The sequence below is a fragment of the Equus przewalskii genome, chromosome 6, assembly GCF_037783145.1.
Source record: "Equus przewalskii isolate Varuska chromosome 6, EquPr2, whole genome shotgun sequence".
NCBI lineage: Eukaryota > Metazoa > Chordata > Mammalia > Perissodactyla > Equidae > Equus > Equus przewalskii.
In genome coordinates this window covers 93,370,646-93,388,885 of record NC_091836.1, presented here as the reverse complement: position 1 = coordinate 93,388,885, position 18,240 = coordinate 93,370,646, and the positions used below count along the sequence as shown (strand labels likewise).

General features: G+C 37.4%; 2 protein-coding genes across 16 annotated transcripts in view; one reads left to right on the top strand and one right to left on the bottom strand.

Moving 5' to 3' along the window:
- The window catches only part of ANO3 (anoctamin 3), a 452,178-nt gene that overhangs the window by 58,748 nt on the left and 375,190 nt on the right, over positions 1-18,240 (bottom strand). For all 10 annotated transcript variants that reach the window (XR_011541296.1, XM_070624550.1, XM_070624551.1 and 7 more), the window contains one exon: positions 13,675-13,735. Coding sequence is in view for 9 of the 10 variants with exons in the window: in XM_070624550.1 (XP_070480651.1) it covers positions 13,675-13,735 (61 nt within the window). In the remaining variant the exon portion in view is untranslated. The remainder of the gene's footprint in view (positions 1-13,674; positions 13,736-18,240) is intronic.
- On the top strand, positions 446-17,651 carry MUC15 (mucin 15, cell surface associated). Of its 6 annotated transcripts, XM_070624564.1 has the most exons (5): positions 4,076-4,373; positions 5,189-5,337; positions 7,217-7,944; positions 10,174-10,323; positions 12,281-14,438. In XM_070624564.1, the coding sequence occupies exons 3-5, from the start codon at positions 7,254-7,256 to the stop codon at positions 12,343-12,345; spliced, it is 906 nt and encodes a 301-aa protein (XP_070480665.1). In that variant the 5' UTR covers positions 4,076-4,373; positions 5,189-5,337; positions 7,217-7,253; the 3' UTR covers positions 12,346-14,438. The 6 variants fall into 6 exon arrangements, with proteins under 6 accessions (XP_008520962.1, XP_070480664.1, XP_070480665.1 ...); XM_008522740.2 differs by lacking the exons at positions 4,076-4,373; positions 5,189-5,337 and adding an exon at positions 446-1,196 and having other exon boundaries at positions 12,185-17,651; XM_070624563.1 differs by lacking the exons at positions 4,076-4,373; positions 5,189-5,337 and adding an exon at positions 446-1,196.

Below are 18,240 nucleotides of genomic sequence, written 5' to 3'. Positions count from 1 at the left end.
ATTACCTGTTCTTTCCTGGGGCCATATAACTGGGCAGATTCTTTGCATTCAATTTGAAGTTCCTGAACCTTAGCTAAAGTTTCATTTTCTCTCTCAGCAGTGGAAATCTATCTGGTCGCACAACAAAAACTAAGCATAAACCTCAGGCATACTGAGCTGAACAGACCTTGGCGCCAGTCCCCAAACGTTGATGTGCAGAGTGTCCCAGAAAGTGCAGCTTCACTCTTCTCCCTTTCATAAGCCATGAAAGGAAGTGAAGGAAGTATGCCAGGTTGCTCTTCAACTCCAGTACTTAATCAAGCATTGCCTGGCACTTCTGAAACTCTCCAGCTTCTAAATTGAGAGTGAGCAAAGAGAGCACAGGATGGAAACGACTTAATCGAGAAGGCTCCCAGGACTACTCAGGATCACGTGGCCATTTTCAGACAGGCCCCAGATACTCCCCAAATGCCTGAAAGTCAGCAAGAAACCTCATCTCAGTCCTGGTGATTATTTCTACGTAATGCTTCGCAGTTTTATCAAGGATCCCAGTACACATCAATTCACTTTGTCGTAAGTGTATCCTTCTATACAAGCGATCTCAGTGCACTGCAGACAGGGCCCCTCACCATGGACCTGACTACACCTTCTCCATTCAGGTTTTAAGTACAGAATACGGCACCTTACTATGGGAAAGAAAGATCTGTTTATGAGTTAGGAGAGCAACACGGGGCCAGCACAGAGCTACAGGTGCAGGGTCTGACTCACTTTGGTTTCCTCACCTGCAAAGGGGGAACTCAGCATATGTTAGAAATTCCAGATACACCAGGGGACGTTACCAAAATCTTGTCTTTTTTTTCGCTGAGGGCAAGAAATGGATGCCCCTTGTTTTGCCGCAGCTCAAGAGAACTAGCCCGCCCCAAGTCAAAACAACCAACCTATGAAAGCTGGAGGGCTGGGCTTTTTTTTTTAACGCCTGAATGAGGTGATATCTTCATGCTGACAGCTGAGAAGCAGGTCAGTCAGGTTCTTGGGTGCTCTATTACACAGGCAAGATAGTCTGGCCCCGCCCAATTTTGCTTCTCTGGCACCCTCCTGCTCAGTGGAACATCGGCACACTTAACCCGTTTGTTTTCTCCAATGCACAGCAGACTTATTCCAGCCAGGACAGCTGTGATATTTCAGTTCCTGGTTGTAAACACCTCCTAGACCTGAAGGTAAGTGTGCTGGGTCACAGAGGATCCCTCCTCCTCCATCTCTCTCTCGCTCTCTCTCTTTCATTTATTTACCAAACGGCACAAAAGCAGGCTCAACTTTTGACAGAAGAGTCTGACAGGGAGCTATGGAGAAAGACAGGTAGTTGTTTCATTAAGTAATTACCTTCCAAATGAGCATTTGCACTGTTGAGTGAGTTAACTTTAAGAATTACTGCCAAATTTGCTAGATGATGAAACCAGATGAAGAGCTCAATATAAACCTTACATAAAGCATACATGACTATGAGAGAGAGTTTCTTTAAGTCATATCTTAGTAAAAGTTTCCAAATGTTTAAAGTGGAAATAGTGACATAAACATATAAATTGAATATTTAGATTAAAATGCATTTGCACTTAAAGGTTCTTGCTAAAGTATTAGAATACGAGAGTTTTTGAAAAACAATCTTCTAATATGATGAGTTACAAACTTCTATACATCTTTGCCAAAGATTTTCTTAATCAAAAAATTGGCAAATGTTGTGTATATAATTACTTTACTTAGACGGTATGTGCACATGTCTAGCACTCACTGGAAATCTAAAAAGCTAAGTCAGTTGCCACAGAAGACACTCTGTGGAATAAGGACGTGGATAAAGTTTCTTAAAATCTTTTTCAGTTTGCGGCTAACTAAGCCTCCTTTTATCAAAGGGATGTCAATTTACCATTTACCCACCTTCTATTTGGTCCATAGATGCTGTTTCTTCTGCCAGTGAAACATGATAGAAGGCTGAAAATCCCATGCTTGGGGATTTAGGTCCAGAATATTTCTTTTGAAGGCACAGTCCTTCTTTCTAAGCTTGACACCCTTCCACCTAACTGTTGTAGTATTGAAGTTTATGACTGAGAACACCCAAGTTAGCAGCAGGCAGTGTGACCTTCTGTAGAATTTTCCTGGATTTATGCACACCAGTCTGTTAATTAGAATGATATTCACAAAGCTTTGAAATTTTTTTCCTGAAGGAAAGTCATATTTTTCTTTTCTTTTTATTTTTTTTCATTTCTTTAAATCAAACAAAAGTGAAATGATATGTCTAAGTTCCTCAGGTACAATCCTACTTTCTGGCTAGTTAAGTCTTCTCACCTTTTTAAAGCCCTCCTATAAAAGAGGCATTTCTAGAAATATAATTCGTTATGTCCTAATTTATTGTGGCTCTTTCATTTAGGGAAAGCAAAATACTGTCCAAGAGTTTTAAAGGCCACTCAAAGTCACACTGAAGGTGTGCCTAGGATACGGGCTACATGTCAGACTGAGTTTCCTAGGACAAAGACAAAGAAAACCCATCTATCTTAATTTGTAGCCTGACATCTATAACAAGAAATGATGAAAAGCAACTGAGAGAAGTGACACAGTGCATACTCTTTCGTTATTTCACTGCAGAAACATGTTTTTATATTACTCCCTCAGTGTACCTCTACTAATATGTTTATTTAAAATTTCTGGTTTTGACTGAGTTTAGAATGACTCGCATTTCTCTTCCCTTGCATGGGTTGATTACCTGACATAAACCAGAGTACCTTCTTAATTTCAAAGCTTGGTATAAAATTGGTATGACTCAGTTACAACAGCAGGGCTGGGCAGGATAATGACTTTATGCATTTAAGGAGAAGCAAAATTATGCACGGAGAATGTGGATTTGCTTCCTTCATGGTCACATTTTTTCCCTCTCTCACCACCTCCTGCAGCCCTCCATACAAAAGTAGTAATGTGAAACTGCTTTTTATTGCCACCACCAAAGACAGGGCAGAAAGTAGTGTTCATTTTCTCTGTGGAGAGGAATTATTTAAAAAGTAGTAAGCAGTGAAACTCACACTTCGAAAGTAAACTTTAAAAATTGTGAAATACTAGAAACAATACAAACATTTCAATATATATAGAAAGGTTTAGAATCTGTGTTTAAGGTACCACACAGTGGCTGGAGATCCTGTTCTTTTTTCTGTTCCCTATAGGGAACAGATAATTCTAATCCTAGGAGTTTTTCAAGTTTGTAGTGATCTTAGCTCTGTTTCTATGTTACACCTTCAAAGTTCCTCTTAGGAGTTTCCACCTAGGGGCAAGAAGAGGCTAAGAACAGGAGGGGAAATGATGCTACCTGGTTCTCCTGATTTTCTCTCCTACAATTGCACTTTTCTTTCATCTCATCTTCTTTCTGCCTCCACAGTGTACCTGGTTGAAAGATGAACTTTGGCACGCACCAGTATGCCATCCATCATAAAGCATAACTTTAGCTTTACATAACAAGTGCGTAACAGCTTAGATATTTGAACTCTAGAGATGGAGAGGGGCTGAGAGAAACATGCAAAGGGAAGGAATACAGATTTCTTTTACTGCCCTCTGGAGCTTCTGTTTCACCTGCATTAGCCTTTGCTGTTTACAAGCATATGTTTTGCTCAATTCAGAATAGGGTCAAACTTAACCAGAATTTCCTAGTCCTTGCTCCAGCAAAAGTCCAGGGCTGGGGTTCGGGATAGCTGATGGCTTCAATTCCTGGCTGCTTCTATCCCTTTAAGATGAAGGGATCTGAGTAACAGGTGTAACCTGGTTCTCTTAGAAGCCAGGGAGCAAAGCAAAGTTATAGCCTTACCTACAACTGTATTAATTTCAGAACAAACTGCAAATAGTATTCACAATATACTGTCTCATCCCTCTTTTCCCTTTCTCTCTTTTCCCTGGAGATAAATTATAGGCAGTAACAGAAGGCTTCGCTTATTTGGGGTGTTGATACCTTAGGTTTTCAAGTTACAGTCAGAAGCTGGGTGAAGGGTAGAGAGATCCCCTGGTGGTTCAATGTTACAGGCAAAGTGAAACAGGAACAACAAAACTCACTTTGTTGACTCTTGGTATGTAGGTTCTCCTTACGGGAAGGGAGCGAAAGCTCAAGGCCACGCTCCTCATGTAACAATATGAGAAAAGTAGAAGAACAGCAGAGAGCTGATTTTCTCCTCTGGTGATCACTTCATTAGGAAGAGAAAATAACCAGAAAGCCTAGGTGTAGAGAACGTAAACCCAACTCCATGATAATGATAAAACAGGCGGCCAAGTCCAATTCATCAACTAATCAGATTACCGGCAGCAGATAATGAAAGAGCTCTGACATTTGCTGTGAACTTGAGTTACAGGAGAAAGATGTTTCTGATAAGGTACTTGTAAGTAGTTTTACACTAAACTGAATTGCATTTTAAATGTGCTAGGTGAGGCATCAGTTCAGCGAAATGTTGGTGAACTACAGGTCCTGGGAATAATCACTCGTTTTGTTAATGTTAATCTGTAAACTACATGGTAAAGGTGCCCAACTAGAAACCACAGAGACAACTGTTGGGGTTTTCTTAAATTAGAATAAAAGTGTATTTAGTGTGTTTGAGAGGTACTTCAGGTAGAAGGCCCTATTTTTCCAGTGCTTAAAAAAATGGGATAATAAATTGCTTTGGTTAAAATAAGAAAATTTGGAGAAGGCGTGCTATGAAAATGTTGGTGGGAAAAAGTAGCTGAGTATGAAATTCGATATTCCTTTGTAACTTTTGTCAGATAGATGAGTGATTACTAGCTTTAAGGCCAAGGTTGGAATCCTAACCCTATCTCTCAGTCACTAGCTGTGTGTCTTTGGACGCATTATTTACATTTTTTAAACCCCATTTAATCATCTATAAAATAGGATTAATAATCCCTTCCTCATTGTTTGCTAGTTTTTAGTAAGAGTTAAAAGAGAAAATATGCAAAGCATCTGATATAATAAATGCATAATAGTGTATATGCTTTCCAATTATGTTAATAATGCTTTAGGATCTAACTGAATTTTCTTGGTTATCACAGAAAAATGAATGAAATATAAATAAATAGAATTATCACAAATGCAAACCCCTATATAGCCCCTACCAGATCAAGAAACAGAGTGTCAGGAGCACACAGCAGCCCATCCACGCTCACCCAGTAAATATTGTCTCTTTCCTTCCCACAGCAACCTAACCTCTAACATTCTAGTTTTTTGCCTGTTTTTGTACTTCATATACATGGAGTCACACAGTACAACTGGAATTTTAAGCTCTGCACTACGTTTGTTATAATCATCCATGTTGTTGTATGCAGCTCTAGTTTGTGAATTTTCAGGTATGATTATTACAGAATTTATTATCCAGTCTATTACTGATGGATGTTTAGGTTGAGACACTTACAAATAATGCCCCTGTGAATGTTCTTGTAGGTCTGCCTGCCTTACTTTTTAAGTAGACTTTTTTTAAGTGATAAGCAAAAAGCATGGAAGATATTATATCTCTAAAACCTTAGGAATCCACAGGAACGGACTGCTTGCTAAAAGCTTTTGAAGAAAATATTATATCAGGATGTATTATAGATATATTTAGGTTGTGCCACTATGAAAGAAATCATTCAGCAAGGAGGAGGCCCTTAAAACCAAGCGATAATCAGAGGGTCTTTAGAGGCTCCTCAGACCCTAAAGAAAAATCATCAAGGTGGGAGATACTTGTAAAAATTTCTGGGAGAGCTTGTAAGAAATGGCAGGTAGTACTGGACCTAAACAATACCAGTTGCACCTCCTCCCTTTTCTTATCTCAGTCTTCCTGGAGGATTTTAGTGACAAATAAGCTCTAAGGTCCAATTCAAAGAATAGGACATCGGTTCTCAGACTTTATTGTTTGAGGAGGAATAGTCTAACACTTTTTTAAAGAATATTTTTTTCAATTAAAAACACTTTAAATTCTAGCATCCAGCTAGGTTAGAGTCAGTAGACTTGGCTTTCCGTGTCGCCTCTTCCATTTACTAGCTTCCATTACTAGGCACTCTGAACCTCAGCTGCTTCATCTGCAAAATGAGGATAATAGAAGCTATTCTTTTTGCCTCAAGGATCATTGTGAGGATCAAGTGAGATGATATTGTAAACTCTGTCAACTTATGTACGACACTTGTAGAAATATTATTATATTTTAATAGTAATAAATGGAAGTTAATGTTTATTAACTGCTTACTTTAGGCCAGATATTGTTCAGAGTACTTATACCTAAATCATCTCGTTTAGTCTTCAGAACACTGTGAAATCAGATTGTTATGATGATAAAGCAATTGCTTATTATGATGATTGTTTTTTACAGGTTATTAGTGACAGAAGCCAGAATTCTAATATAAATCTAATTTCAAAATCTTTTCCTCATATCCTCCTATCCATGAACTGTGGCACTTCCACACTTAAGAGGCAGAATGATGTGCCTGGATTGGAGGTCAGGACCATGGTTTCAAACCCCAACTCTGCCACTATCTAGCTAGGTCATTTTTTCCACACCCACTCCCAACCAGACTCTTCATTTATACAGTAAGGGAATACAATTAAACATGCTAAAATCCAGAAGTCTTTCTGATTTTCTCTAATTTGGAATTAATAGGGCAAAGGGCATCATGAAGAGTACCGTGAAAAAAAGGATGTTAATTTCAAATTCAAAAAACTCAAATCGGGTACTAATAAAATGTTTTCAAGTTGCGTTCCTGACTGACTCACTTTAAAGCGGTACGCTTAGTATATAATCAGTAACGTCAGCTTCGTAATAAATCTCCCAAATCACATCTTTAGAAAGAACATGTTTTCTTAAATAAGTTGAAGAAATCAGACAGCTCTACATGCCCTATATTTACAATATATAAAAAGTTTTACTTAGCAGTCCATATATAATTATATATATTTCAACTTGTCCCAACCTAAATGATCTTTGAAATAATGGAATAGTGGTGTCTGACTTGACAAAGTTTTCACATGGCATTTGCCTAGAGGAAGGAAGGAAGAAATATTATATGAATAATATAATGCAGTGACTTTAGTTTTAGTACATAATCCAAGGAAAATAAAATTGTTGAATAAAGAGTATGCTATTATCATCTTAGCATTATGTCTCTAGATTTTTATCACTTTAAAAATGTAGATCCAATTAAAAAAGCCTCAATACTTAATTTAATAATTCAAATGGTTGTTATTTTCTTTCAGATTCCCCTTAATAACATCAATACCAAAGAAGGCTACAATGTTCACCTCAGCCAAAATTCTGTTGATTTCAACTTTGTTTAGTTTACTACTATTTGGAAGCCATGGGGAAGGTCTAGAAATTAACACAACACAAAGCATTGCAGAAGGCTTGAAAAAAATAGAAAATGAATCTGTTCCTTTTGGAACTGAAGCAAATTTAAACTCAGATAAAGAATATAGAGAAACCTCCTTTCTCAAGGCAAATAATTCCTCTTCTTGGGATCCATCAAATAAAATCCATAGAACAACAGATTCCTTCAACAATTTATCACCAGACAACTTTACCAGGAGCCCAAGACCCACACCCATGTTCTCCATCAGCCCTCCCTTGATCCACAGCTTTGTTTCTAAATTACCTTGGAACTCATCTATAGCAGATGAAAATCCTCTGCCAGCCTCAGCACCTGCCAGTGCTACATCTGCCATATCTTCAGAAAATGTTACTTGGTCTTCGGCCAACGATACCATGAAAACTCCTGACAACAGTTCCACTACAATTAGCATCCTCCCTTCAGCACCAAACACCATGTCTGTGACCCCCATGACAACGGAACCAGATGAATGGCTTACCCCAACCAGTGATAGCTCGGTGGGGTTTACCCCCTATCAAGAAACAACAACTCTACAGCCCACCTTAAAATTCACCAATAATTCAAAAATCTTTCCAAATACACCAGACCCTCAAGAAGGTAAATATAAATGGCTTTAACTTTCCTTTTGTATAAAGTTGAATCTTCAAATAATTCATACAGATTATGTCTAAGGAATGTACCATACTAGAAAAAACGAGGAGACTGCAACAGCACAGTCAGTTCTCACTTTTGGGGGGCAACCATGATATTCACTGGAAATAGTGAAGGGATTTCAGGGCTTAAGTCAGGAAATACTAGTTATTACTATATGGGAACATGATGAGACAGTGGGACAAAATGAGAAAAGTTAGTTTGAAAGGAAGGAGAGACAGGTAATGGTACAGTTTTGAGACACTAGGTAAGAATTTTCATTGAATCTTTGAAAGACTACCTGAAATTTCATGTGCTTTTAGAATACCATACAATTAAACTTTAAAAATATATGTATGTGAGTTTTGAAAATTGAATGAAATAAATGAATTTATAAATTATCTGGTACCACATAGCAATCACAGGAAAATAGAAGACTGATACTAAAAAAAATTTAAATAAACTCAACGAAAAGAAATACTCCTTAATTTTTAGTTTAGCACCTAATGAACATAATAAAAATGGAATTTTGCTGCGAGTATCACAAGAAAATTGTATTATGGGGAGATTTTTATGTTTCATTTGAGGGATTACATCAAGTTTTAAAACAAAAAGTAGAAAAGATCTCTAATATTTAATGAAAATTTATTATGTTTTATTTTTTCAGGTCTAACCATGTTTTTCTTTCCCTGAAAATTTAAAAAAATATTCTTTTTTCCCCTTATGAATTCACTGATTTCTAATACAACTTACGAGCAGATTATATTAATGATGTAAATACCAAATCATATATAAAAATTCCTATTTGAAAGTTGCGGCTAGTGTACAGGAACAGTTCTAAGTTCTGAAATCTAGGCTTTATTGTAGCACTGCAACCAATATATTATATGTACATATATTTTAATTTTATCTACGATTTTAACAAATTATTTCATTCATATATATTTTGATATTCCATCAGAAATATTTTTAAAAAGATATTCTCTCTTTTCTTTCTCTAAACCCAATATACATATTGAGAATACTCAATATGAACTCGTACCATCGCCCTTTAATCAAAATAAACTTAGTTAATTTTGCTTCACCTTTATTTTAGCAATAATTTTGCTGTTTATCTTCCAACGTGAAGGTTAATTTTTTTTTTCGCTGAGGAAGATTCACCCTGAGATAACATCTGTTACCAATCTTCCTCTTTTTGCTTGAAGAAGATTCGCCCTGAGCTACCATCTGTGCCAGCCTTCCTCTATTTTATATGTGGGTCACTGCCACAGCATGGTTGCCAATGAGTGGTGCAGGCCCATTCTGGAACCTAACCCAGGCCACCTAAGCGGAGTACACCAAACTCAACCACTAGGCCACGGGGCCAGCCCCTAATTATGTTTTTATAAATGGAGTTTTGTATAGAATTAGAGACCCTATAAGACCCCTTGTCTACCTAATTAATAAGCTTCTTAAGAAATGAAAAAAAAAACATTGAAAATAAAATATACTAAATATGAGTTCAGAGAGCATTAAGTAGTTTATTGATGACTTAGTCTTCAAATAAGGTACTCGGTAAAGGGGATGATAGAGTGAAATTTGGACTCTCTCAAACTCAGACCTACACATCTGTTCTTGATGTGCAGGGCACCGCAAATATCTTGCTTTGGTCTATTGGTTGTATTTGGAAAGATCCTGCATCAGAATATATTGCTTTTTCCTTATAGCGCCTTTTCACTTGGGGTTTTGAGGATTAATTTTCTACTACCTGCTTACTCCCATTAGCTTTTTGCTTTTGAATTATTATAGAAATAAGTTCAAAGTTCATTTCATCATTAAAGACCATCGGAGATTCAGAGTTGATTAAAAACTTAATATAGCATTCAACATAGAAATTAGATCTTAATGAAGCATACACATGGCATTTCAGTACTATTAGTGTTAATAAGTAACAAGAGAGTTATAAAACTAAAACTTAGAAGTATTTCAAGGTAATTCAAAATTTGAAGTGTGGTTTTGTCAGGAAGTATATTTGCCAGTACATCTCAAACACTCAGTAATTTATAAAACATACACACACGTCACCATTATCTAATTTTTAAAAAATTGTTAACATTGTTAAACATTCTTTGGAATACAGCAAGTCCATGTATATATTTCTGTTCTTTGAGTAATTATTTTCTATTTCTTATCTGTAAATTATTTTTTCCTCTCCAGAGAACAGAAATACAGGAGTGGTGTTTGGGGCCATTTTAGGTGCTATTCTGGGTGCCTCATTGCTGAGTCTCGTTGGCTACTTGTTGTGTGGAAAAAAGAAAACGGAGTCATTTTCCCATCGGCGACTTTATGACGACAGAAATGAACCAGGTAAAAACAACATTCAGAATTTCACCTGCACACAATGGTTTCAATTAAGTGAGGATGCTAATGTTCACCACCTTATCTAGAAGGGTTTCAGAGATTCATACGACAGAAACAGACTAAAGATTTAATGCTCTCTGTTTCTCACAGAACACAACCAAAATAATCATGGACCTGTGAGTGAAATTAAAGAGCCATTTGGAACTGTTGCTAATTGCATCACAATTTGTTTAAATAATAATCCCAGAACCTAAAACATATCTATAAAATTGGAAGATAATGGTATGATATTAAGGAAAAAATGGCCATTTTTGTTAGCAAGTAACTGCAAAGCCATTCTCTGCCATTGTTCGAACTCTTAGTAGCAGTAATTTGAATAATAATTTACTCTAATCTGGAGCTCTTCAAAAATTTACACAGAGTAGCCCTCTATTAATTATCCTAATGAGTCTCTAAAACAGAATCTCTAAAGAGTTGCATACATGGGTACATAAAGCCACATTATACCTTAATTCAGGAATGTTCTACTCATGTGATGGAAACGACCAACCATATCTATGAATGACAAATGTATCTGCTAAGAACAAAGCACTGAGTTTGAGCTTAATTATATAACATTAATTGGAACAGAAATGAAATCACTTCAAATGCTTGACTCATCTGTTTTTTTATACTTCAGGAGAAAAAAAAAAAATCTGATTTCTGGTTTACACAAGGGGCACCTGCCAGCATAAAAAAATAGTTAAATGTCCCTGGTGGATCCCCTTGATAAAGTCTTGTTGATTTTTCATAAGTTCAGGTCTTGCCTGACATATTGTTCATTTTCAGAGTCAAACACATTATTTTAAATTTAACTGAATTCTGCTTATGGGTTTCTAGCAATGCATATAAAATAAAGAAGTGGCACTTTTCAAAATTAAAGGATAGGATTTCGAACAACAGGGGTTTCCAAACTTTCTTTAATCTCAGAATCTTTTATCTATAATCACACGCAAAGGTTCAGTCTAGCAAACTGAGACAATCTAAGGTGTTGTGATTGAGGCACAAGGGAACCACCGAATCTCACTTTTGTTTGACTCCCTCAAGACAGCTTTGAGACACCTCTCTCAAATCCCTAAGGTTCCTGGGAGCCCAGTTTGTAAACAGATGCCTTAAGGAATAGGTAGGATATGAGAATAACTAACTGAAAAATTAGACCACCGATCTAATTAGTCACTACTTAAGTATTTAAAGATACCTAGTACATGCCAAGGTTTCTTTGAAAATAAATTCAAGATCATTAAAGAAATTGGCTGTTTGTTGAAAAAGAAAAAAAAAAATCTCCTATATCGTTAATCAGAAAACCTCAAGCTCATAACTTGGATCTATTGGAAGGAAACATAAACTTTTAAAAATATTTTTCTTCTGTTTCCACCTTCACTCAACCATAAGGCTATTGAGCCACTTGGAAAATCATGACACTGATTTTAGCTCTTCACTGTTTAAAAATTATTTTTTACACCACAAATAAAAACTCCGAATATGCTGACAAGGCTCTGCATTCACAAGCTTCAAAAGTCAATGAGGCATATATCTATACTTCTTTATATCAAGTATTGCTATATTTTTGTTGTCATCTCTCCCTTAGTTCCCTTATTTTTGGTCCACCAGCCGTGAAATTTTGGAAGTTAAACTGTTCTCTTAGTCTTGGAAAGAAATGTGGCTTGAAAAATATCTACTTATTTAAAATCTCAAAAGTAATATTTGCAAAGCCCATATAAAAGACAGACCTATTTACTCATCTAGAACAATTCCTATAGTCTGGCAGATGCCTGAGCGTGCATCTTCCAGACTGTCACCACAAAACAATTTTTTGTTACTTTTTTAGTGCTGCGATTAGACAATGCACCGGAACCGTATGATGTAAGTTTTGGGAATTCTAGTTATTACAACCCAACTGTGGATGACTCATCCTTGCCAGCAGGCCGAGAAAATGCACGTGACAGCATTCCTATGGATGACATACCTTCACTTCGTACCTCAATATAAAACTAAGGGAAAAAGTCTTCAGACGACAAATGTTCGCCTGCGTCCTGGCCTTTCCACAAACCCATCTTCCACAAGCTGAAGCAAGATCACTGTCATATAGCTTGTGCCAAGGAGAGCTGTAAAAGTGTGAGACTAGTGGCAGAAACATAAAGAGAGGAGAAATAATCCAAAAGGTTTCCTTTCTTACTGTTTTTGGCCATGCTGAAGCATCTAGTGAGTAACGTTAATTTGTATTTTGGTCTATTTTTTTCTTAGTAGGCAATGTTTGTGGAATCAGGTAAAACTAAATGCTTTCACCATGATCACCCTGCCTGATAATTTAATTAAAGGAATCCTTCAATGAACAAAGGGACCCAAAACTACATTTTCACTTTTTTTTGTTTGGGGGGGACAAAAACCAATGGATTGACTGACTCTTTACTGCCTTCCCCCATCACGCACACACCTTCTGCCCGCCAGAGTCCTTATACCATGCATCAAGATTGGCATTCTCTTGAAGGAAAATTGGAAGAGTGATTTTTTTTTTTTTAACTTAGCCTTAAAGCTAGAAGGAAAATATGGCACAGAGTCTCTGTTCCTGGGAAATTAAGGTAATGGGAGAGAGGACTGCATTCTAATGCCCTGTACTTTTCTGTGTCAGCACATACACGGTCAGCCCCTTCACTTGCCAGGTTGACAATGGCCTGCATTCAACAGGGCTGTGGTAGGAAAGCTGATCCTAACCAGGGAAGTAACTGATTCCCTTCAAAGGGTGAGGAATTCTGACCTGTCTGATTTATTTGAGGCCTCAGTTAATTGGGTCATTTTAAAAACTCTATGAAAACATGGTGAAAAAGTCAGCCAAAGCATAATCTATATATAATTTTCAGTTTTAAGATGTTAGGAGCAAGATTTATTATGTATTAGACATTATTGCTCAATCATATATGGAATAGATTCTGTGTCTCTAAATGTATGAAGTCCAAGGCTAAAAAAATAGATGAATGGAGGTATTAAGCAAACAAAAAGTTTTCTGAGCATCACTTTCAAGAGCAAAAATACTAGAAGCCTAATTCGGATTCTAGTACGTTTCAGTTTGTTTTTAATTACTACCTGCTTTTGGTAGGAAAAATATACTCCTTAGAACAGGAAGGTCGAGGCTTTAGGGATTAGAGGATTAGATCAAGAGTTAAAATTCTCAAAGAAGCAGTGAATGTGTGAAGAGGGCTACCAAAGCAAGAGGCTTTGTTGTTAAATTGATACTTGGGGGGTGGGTGTGTGTGTGAAGAAACCCAGCAAGAGCCACAGAAAATGAGGGCTAGGAAGTAAGTAATGGAAGAACATACTTACCCCATATTGCCATAAAAATAGCAAAGAAGACTGTCCCTCCATTATCAAACAAATATGACACCTTAATGGAAAACAAACAAAAATATTAGTTACACTCTTGGTTATAAGAATCCAGTGTTTACTGTTTGCATTTAGGTCCTATGATTTCTTTTTTCCCCAAAGGAATCACATTATTTTAGTTTGTAAATATAAGCTATCAGATGTTTTCATGGGTCCTGCAACTGTTTCACGTGATTTTCTCTTGGGAGAGAGGAGGGGTCGCATGGCTCCTCTTTTCTTCTCTCTCCTCTTGGATTCCCTTTGGACTGCACTTTCATTTCTACTTAGAAGTGGGCCTAGTACCCCAAGGAAGTATTTGTAGGCCACAGGTAGTCCAGCTACAGTGTCAGCTGTAAGAAGTCAGCTTTTCAGTTGAGGCATAACTAGGTTCACCTCCTGTTAGTGAAACGTCCAGGATTGGGGAAGTTGCAAAATGCAGACTTCCACCAGTGAGCCAGCACTTCCAACAGAAAGGTATCACAGTGCTGTCCTTACCCTCTGATGTTTCAGAATGTGCCATAGGTCCAGTAGTGGCCATAGGAGGTAATCTCACCTTAAACCGTTTTTAAGAAGTTTCATGTATCACTGGACATTTAGCATATAGTCCATGTGTTTTTGAATCAGACATTACCTGAAGTTTTATAAAGAGAAATGTACAATTTATGATATTATCATATCAGGGTTGCAAGGATTGTCTGATTTTAATAAAGTGTAAATTCAATTTACCTTTGCTTTTCATTTGCATAATGTCCTGACTGTATTTATAAGTTAGTAAGGGAGATTAAACCAATACAGCCAAAGCAATATATGTTTGGCAGTAACAAATCTACCATAGAAACTATAAAGAAAATAGGGGCACTACCCTCATAGGAGAGAGAGGCCAATTAGAGGCTAAAGAACCTTATTATAAGAAATGGGAATGCAATGGTGTCTTCTTTGCTCAGTCTACAGTCTAGACGCTGCTTAATGGGGGCATTAAAACAACAGTAATGTATATTTTAATTGTCACATCTGGAGCACACTGCAAAACAATATGTAAAACAGATAAAGGTAGGATGTATTTTCTTGTAATGTAGCATTATTAAAAATATCATTATACAGAGATGTGCTCCTTTTGGAGATCCGTGGATGGGTGCAAGATGCTCTAGACGGCTCTAAACTTCTATGATTGTTAAGACTTGGGATTTCTGAAAATGCCATAAGAACTGGTTTTCACAGCAATCATCAGTATATATTATGCACAGGAGAGAAAGGACCATAACAAAATTCTCCTACAGAGCTCGTAAAATTACACCCGGCAGGAGAATCCAGCTTTTTTGTTCCCAAAGGCATCCCACAGAGATGCCTACTGCTGCAAGCAGCTGCACAGCTGTCTGCTTTCCTTTAGGAACAGACCTAGTGCAGGAAATAGCCTCTTAGAGCGTCAGAACAGAGACGTGACACATGGGGATTTAAAGGTCACCAAGAAATAATGGCTCTCCCCTGCTCCAGAATAGCCATGCTTTCAGGAAAGTCACAAATAAAAAGCCATACTTAACAAAAACTGTGTTGCATGGACATGATTTGCCATAGTTTGTGCAATATTTTCTTTAAAAAACCTTTGCATATTTTTTCTTGCTAGGTTTCAGGCATTTTTTAACTCAATAAATTTAAACATTAACTCTTTAGAAACACATCTACGAGACAGTGAAGGATATCTGTAATATACATGCAATGTGGGATTACATACACATAATGGGAGATAAAGGTAGAATGGGAGTTAGGGAAGACTTCAGAACCTGCCCTAAGGAGGAGTGTAAACACATGAGATCATCGTGTTAGGTCCACTAAGCTCTTACCTGAGGGATATTATGGGAGACCGTACAGACAAGAAGAACAGTTACAAGCCTGAGGGTGCAGCTTGAGGAGCTAAGGGCGTCATTTTGGGTCTGATATAAGGTGCTGAATGAAAATGGGGAGCAGGTGAAGGAAGAGTCAAGCAGAGTATGGGTGGCTCAAGGTTAGATCAAGGGCCACAGGCAGGAGAACAGGAGAAGAGGCTTTCTGCCTAATAGGAAAGGAACACTTGCTCTATAAAAGAAAACCCCAGAAGAAGTCTCAAGAAAATTCCCAAAGCAATATAACAGACTTTTCTAAAAGTAAAAGAGCTTGTCCTGTCTACAAACATATATTTGCAATGAATTATTGTATTAGAAAAATAGCTTGCCTTTATGCATAGGGGGCCTCTGGGGAAGCATTCTATCTAACTTTGTTCATGTGAGTAGGGAATATATGAAGACAGAAGGAAACTGAGCCGCAAACACAGCTATGTGTAAGCCCAAATTCTCCATTATCTTTGACATTGGATTTCTCTTGGAGAGCTGAGTGTGGCTAGAAATCAATAAATGTAGGTATGGTTTAAGGAGATAAATTTCTTATTAGGTTGGAAGATTAAAGTTTATGTCTCCTCTATTTTAGTTGCTAGATCTCTCTCTAGGATTGTTTGATGGCTTCAGAATAACAGAAAGCTCTGGAAACTGCCACTGATATTCCATTAAAGCCCCTCTGGGCTAAGGACAGCAAGGCTCCTCTGGGCAGATTCAACCCTGCTGGCCAGGCTATTGGGCCAGGGGGCAGGGAGTTGGGATCCTGGCTGGTGTTCAGCCCTCTCTCACTTCCTCAGTCCTTAATTCTTGGACAGGGCAAAATCTGTATAACCACCCATGTCCTCTGGACTTGGGCACAAGCTACATCAAACATGGCAACTTCATTAATCCCCTCCCTTCTCATGACCTTTTACTTATTTAGGGCAATATCTTTTTAAAAGGGGATCCTAGGAATCTGAATCAACTGACGAGCTTGTTAACACATGGACTTTTTCTCAGCTCCATCCTTGACAAACTGATTCTGAATTTTAGGACCTGAGGCCCAGGAATCTGCTTTTTAACAAACGTTCTAGGTGATTCTGATGTATAGTCTTATATGGACTAAACCATGAAGTTTGAGTGGCTTTTGATTTTATACCCAGCCTTGTCAAAATTAATTGTATAGAGACCTCTACTTCTTAACAAGATGGAATACCAAAGACTGATTTTTACCCCCATTCTGGAAACAGCCAAAGAATGCACAAAATATACAAAGCACTTACATAAATATATATAAATATAAAAGCATTTCAAGACAGTGGATGTTAGGCAATGATCCTTGAGAGGTGGGAAACAAATGAGGTGAACGTTATGATGGCCTCAGCTTACTACACTGAAAGAGTTACCAGGGTGCAGAGAGGGACAACCCAGACAGCGCCCAGTGAGCATGTATGTGAGCACACTACCTGAGGCAAGAACCACTTGAAAGGACTAGAGGTAACAGTCTCAGGAGCTCACACCGAGTCGGGAATGGTGCCAATTCCCACCAGCCAGGTATGAGGAAATACTCAGTATTTGCAGTGCATTGGGAAGAGTACACAGAACGATCTTGCAAAATAATTGTGGGGAAAAAGATAGTGCTAGGTAGAGCACTGCTGTGAGCCCATCTCATAAATCCTAAAAGCAAGACCCAAAAGGATCCAATTATTTTCAAGTAACTAAATTCCAATGAGATATCTCTACACATCTATTAAAACAGTTAGAATTAAAAAGGCCAATCGTTTTAGGATTAGTGGCCATATGGAAAACTGGAACTCTCATACACTGCCGGTGGGAATGTAAAATGATATTAATGCTTGGGAAAATAGGTTGGCAGTTTCTTAGAAGGTTAAATGTCTACCTACCATATAATCCAGACATTTTACTCCTAGGTATCTACCCAAGAGAAATAACAGTATTCATCTATATGAAGATTTGTAGATGAGTGTTCATAGCAGCTTTATTTAAAATGGTAACAACTTGAAACAACTCAAAAGTTCACAAATAGATGAATGGATAAACAAACTCTGGTCTAGCCATATAATGCAACAGTACTCAGCAATAAAGAGGAGTGATCTAATGATAAATGTGACAACATGGACGAATCTCAAAATAATCATACTGTGTGAAGGAAGCCAGAAAAAATCACACACTGTATGATTTCATTTACATAAGGGTCTAGAAAATACAAACTTGTCTATAATGACAGAAAGCAGGTGGTTGCCTGAGTGCAGCCGTGGGGTTGGGGAGGGGTGGGAGGCAGGGATTACAAGAGGACTTCAGGAAACTCTGGAAGTGATGGCTTTGTTCATTACCTTGATTGTGGTGATGGTTTCACATATATAATTAAAATGTATCAATTTATAGACTTCAAATATGTACATTTTATTATATGTTAATTATACTTTGATAAACTCTTTTACAAATAAACAGTAATAATTGTAAAATTCAGTTTCTCAAACTTGTATGTACATTGGAATCACCTGGGAAGCTTTAAAATATGCTTCTGCCTCAGTTCCAAACCCAAAGACTCTCATTTAAGTGCTCTCGAGAGTGGCTTGGGCTTCAGGAGTTTAAGAAACCCTTCAGGTGATTCTAATAGGCAGCAATTTGAGAACTTTTGGTATGCTATTTCACTTTCTTT

Bases quoted from the DNA above. Each gene is read 5' to 3' on its own strand.
- MUC15 (XM_070624560.1), top strand. The intron at 7,945-10,173 runs GTAAATATAAAT...TTTCCTCTCCAG, and splicing joins TACACCAGACCCTCAAGAAG to AGAACAGAAATACAGGAGTG. The intron at 10,324-12,184 runs GTAAAAACAACA...TTACTTTTTTAG, and splicing joins TGACGACAGAAATGAACCAG to TGCTGCGATTAGACAATGCA.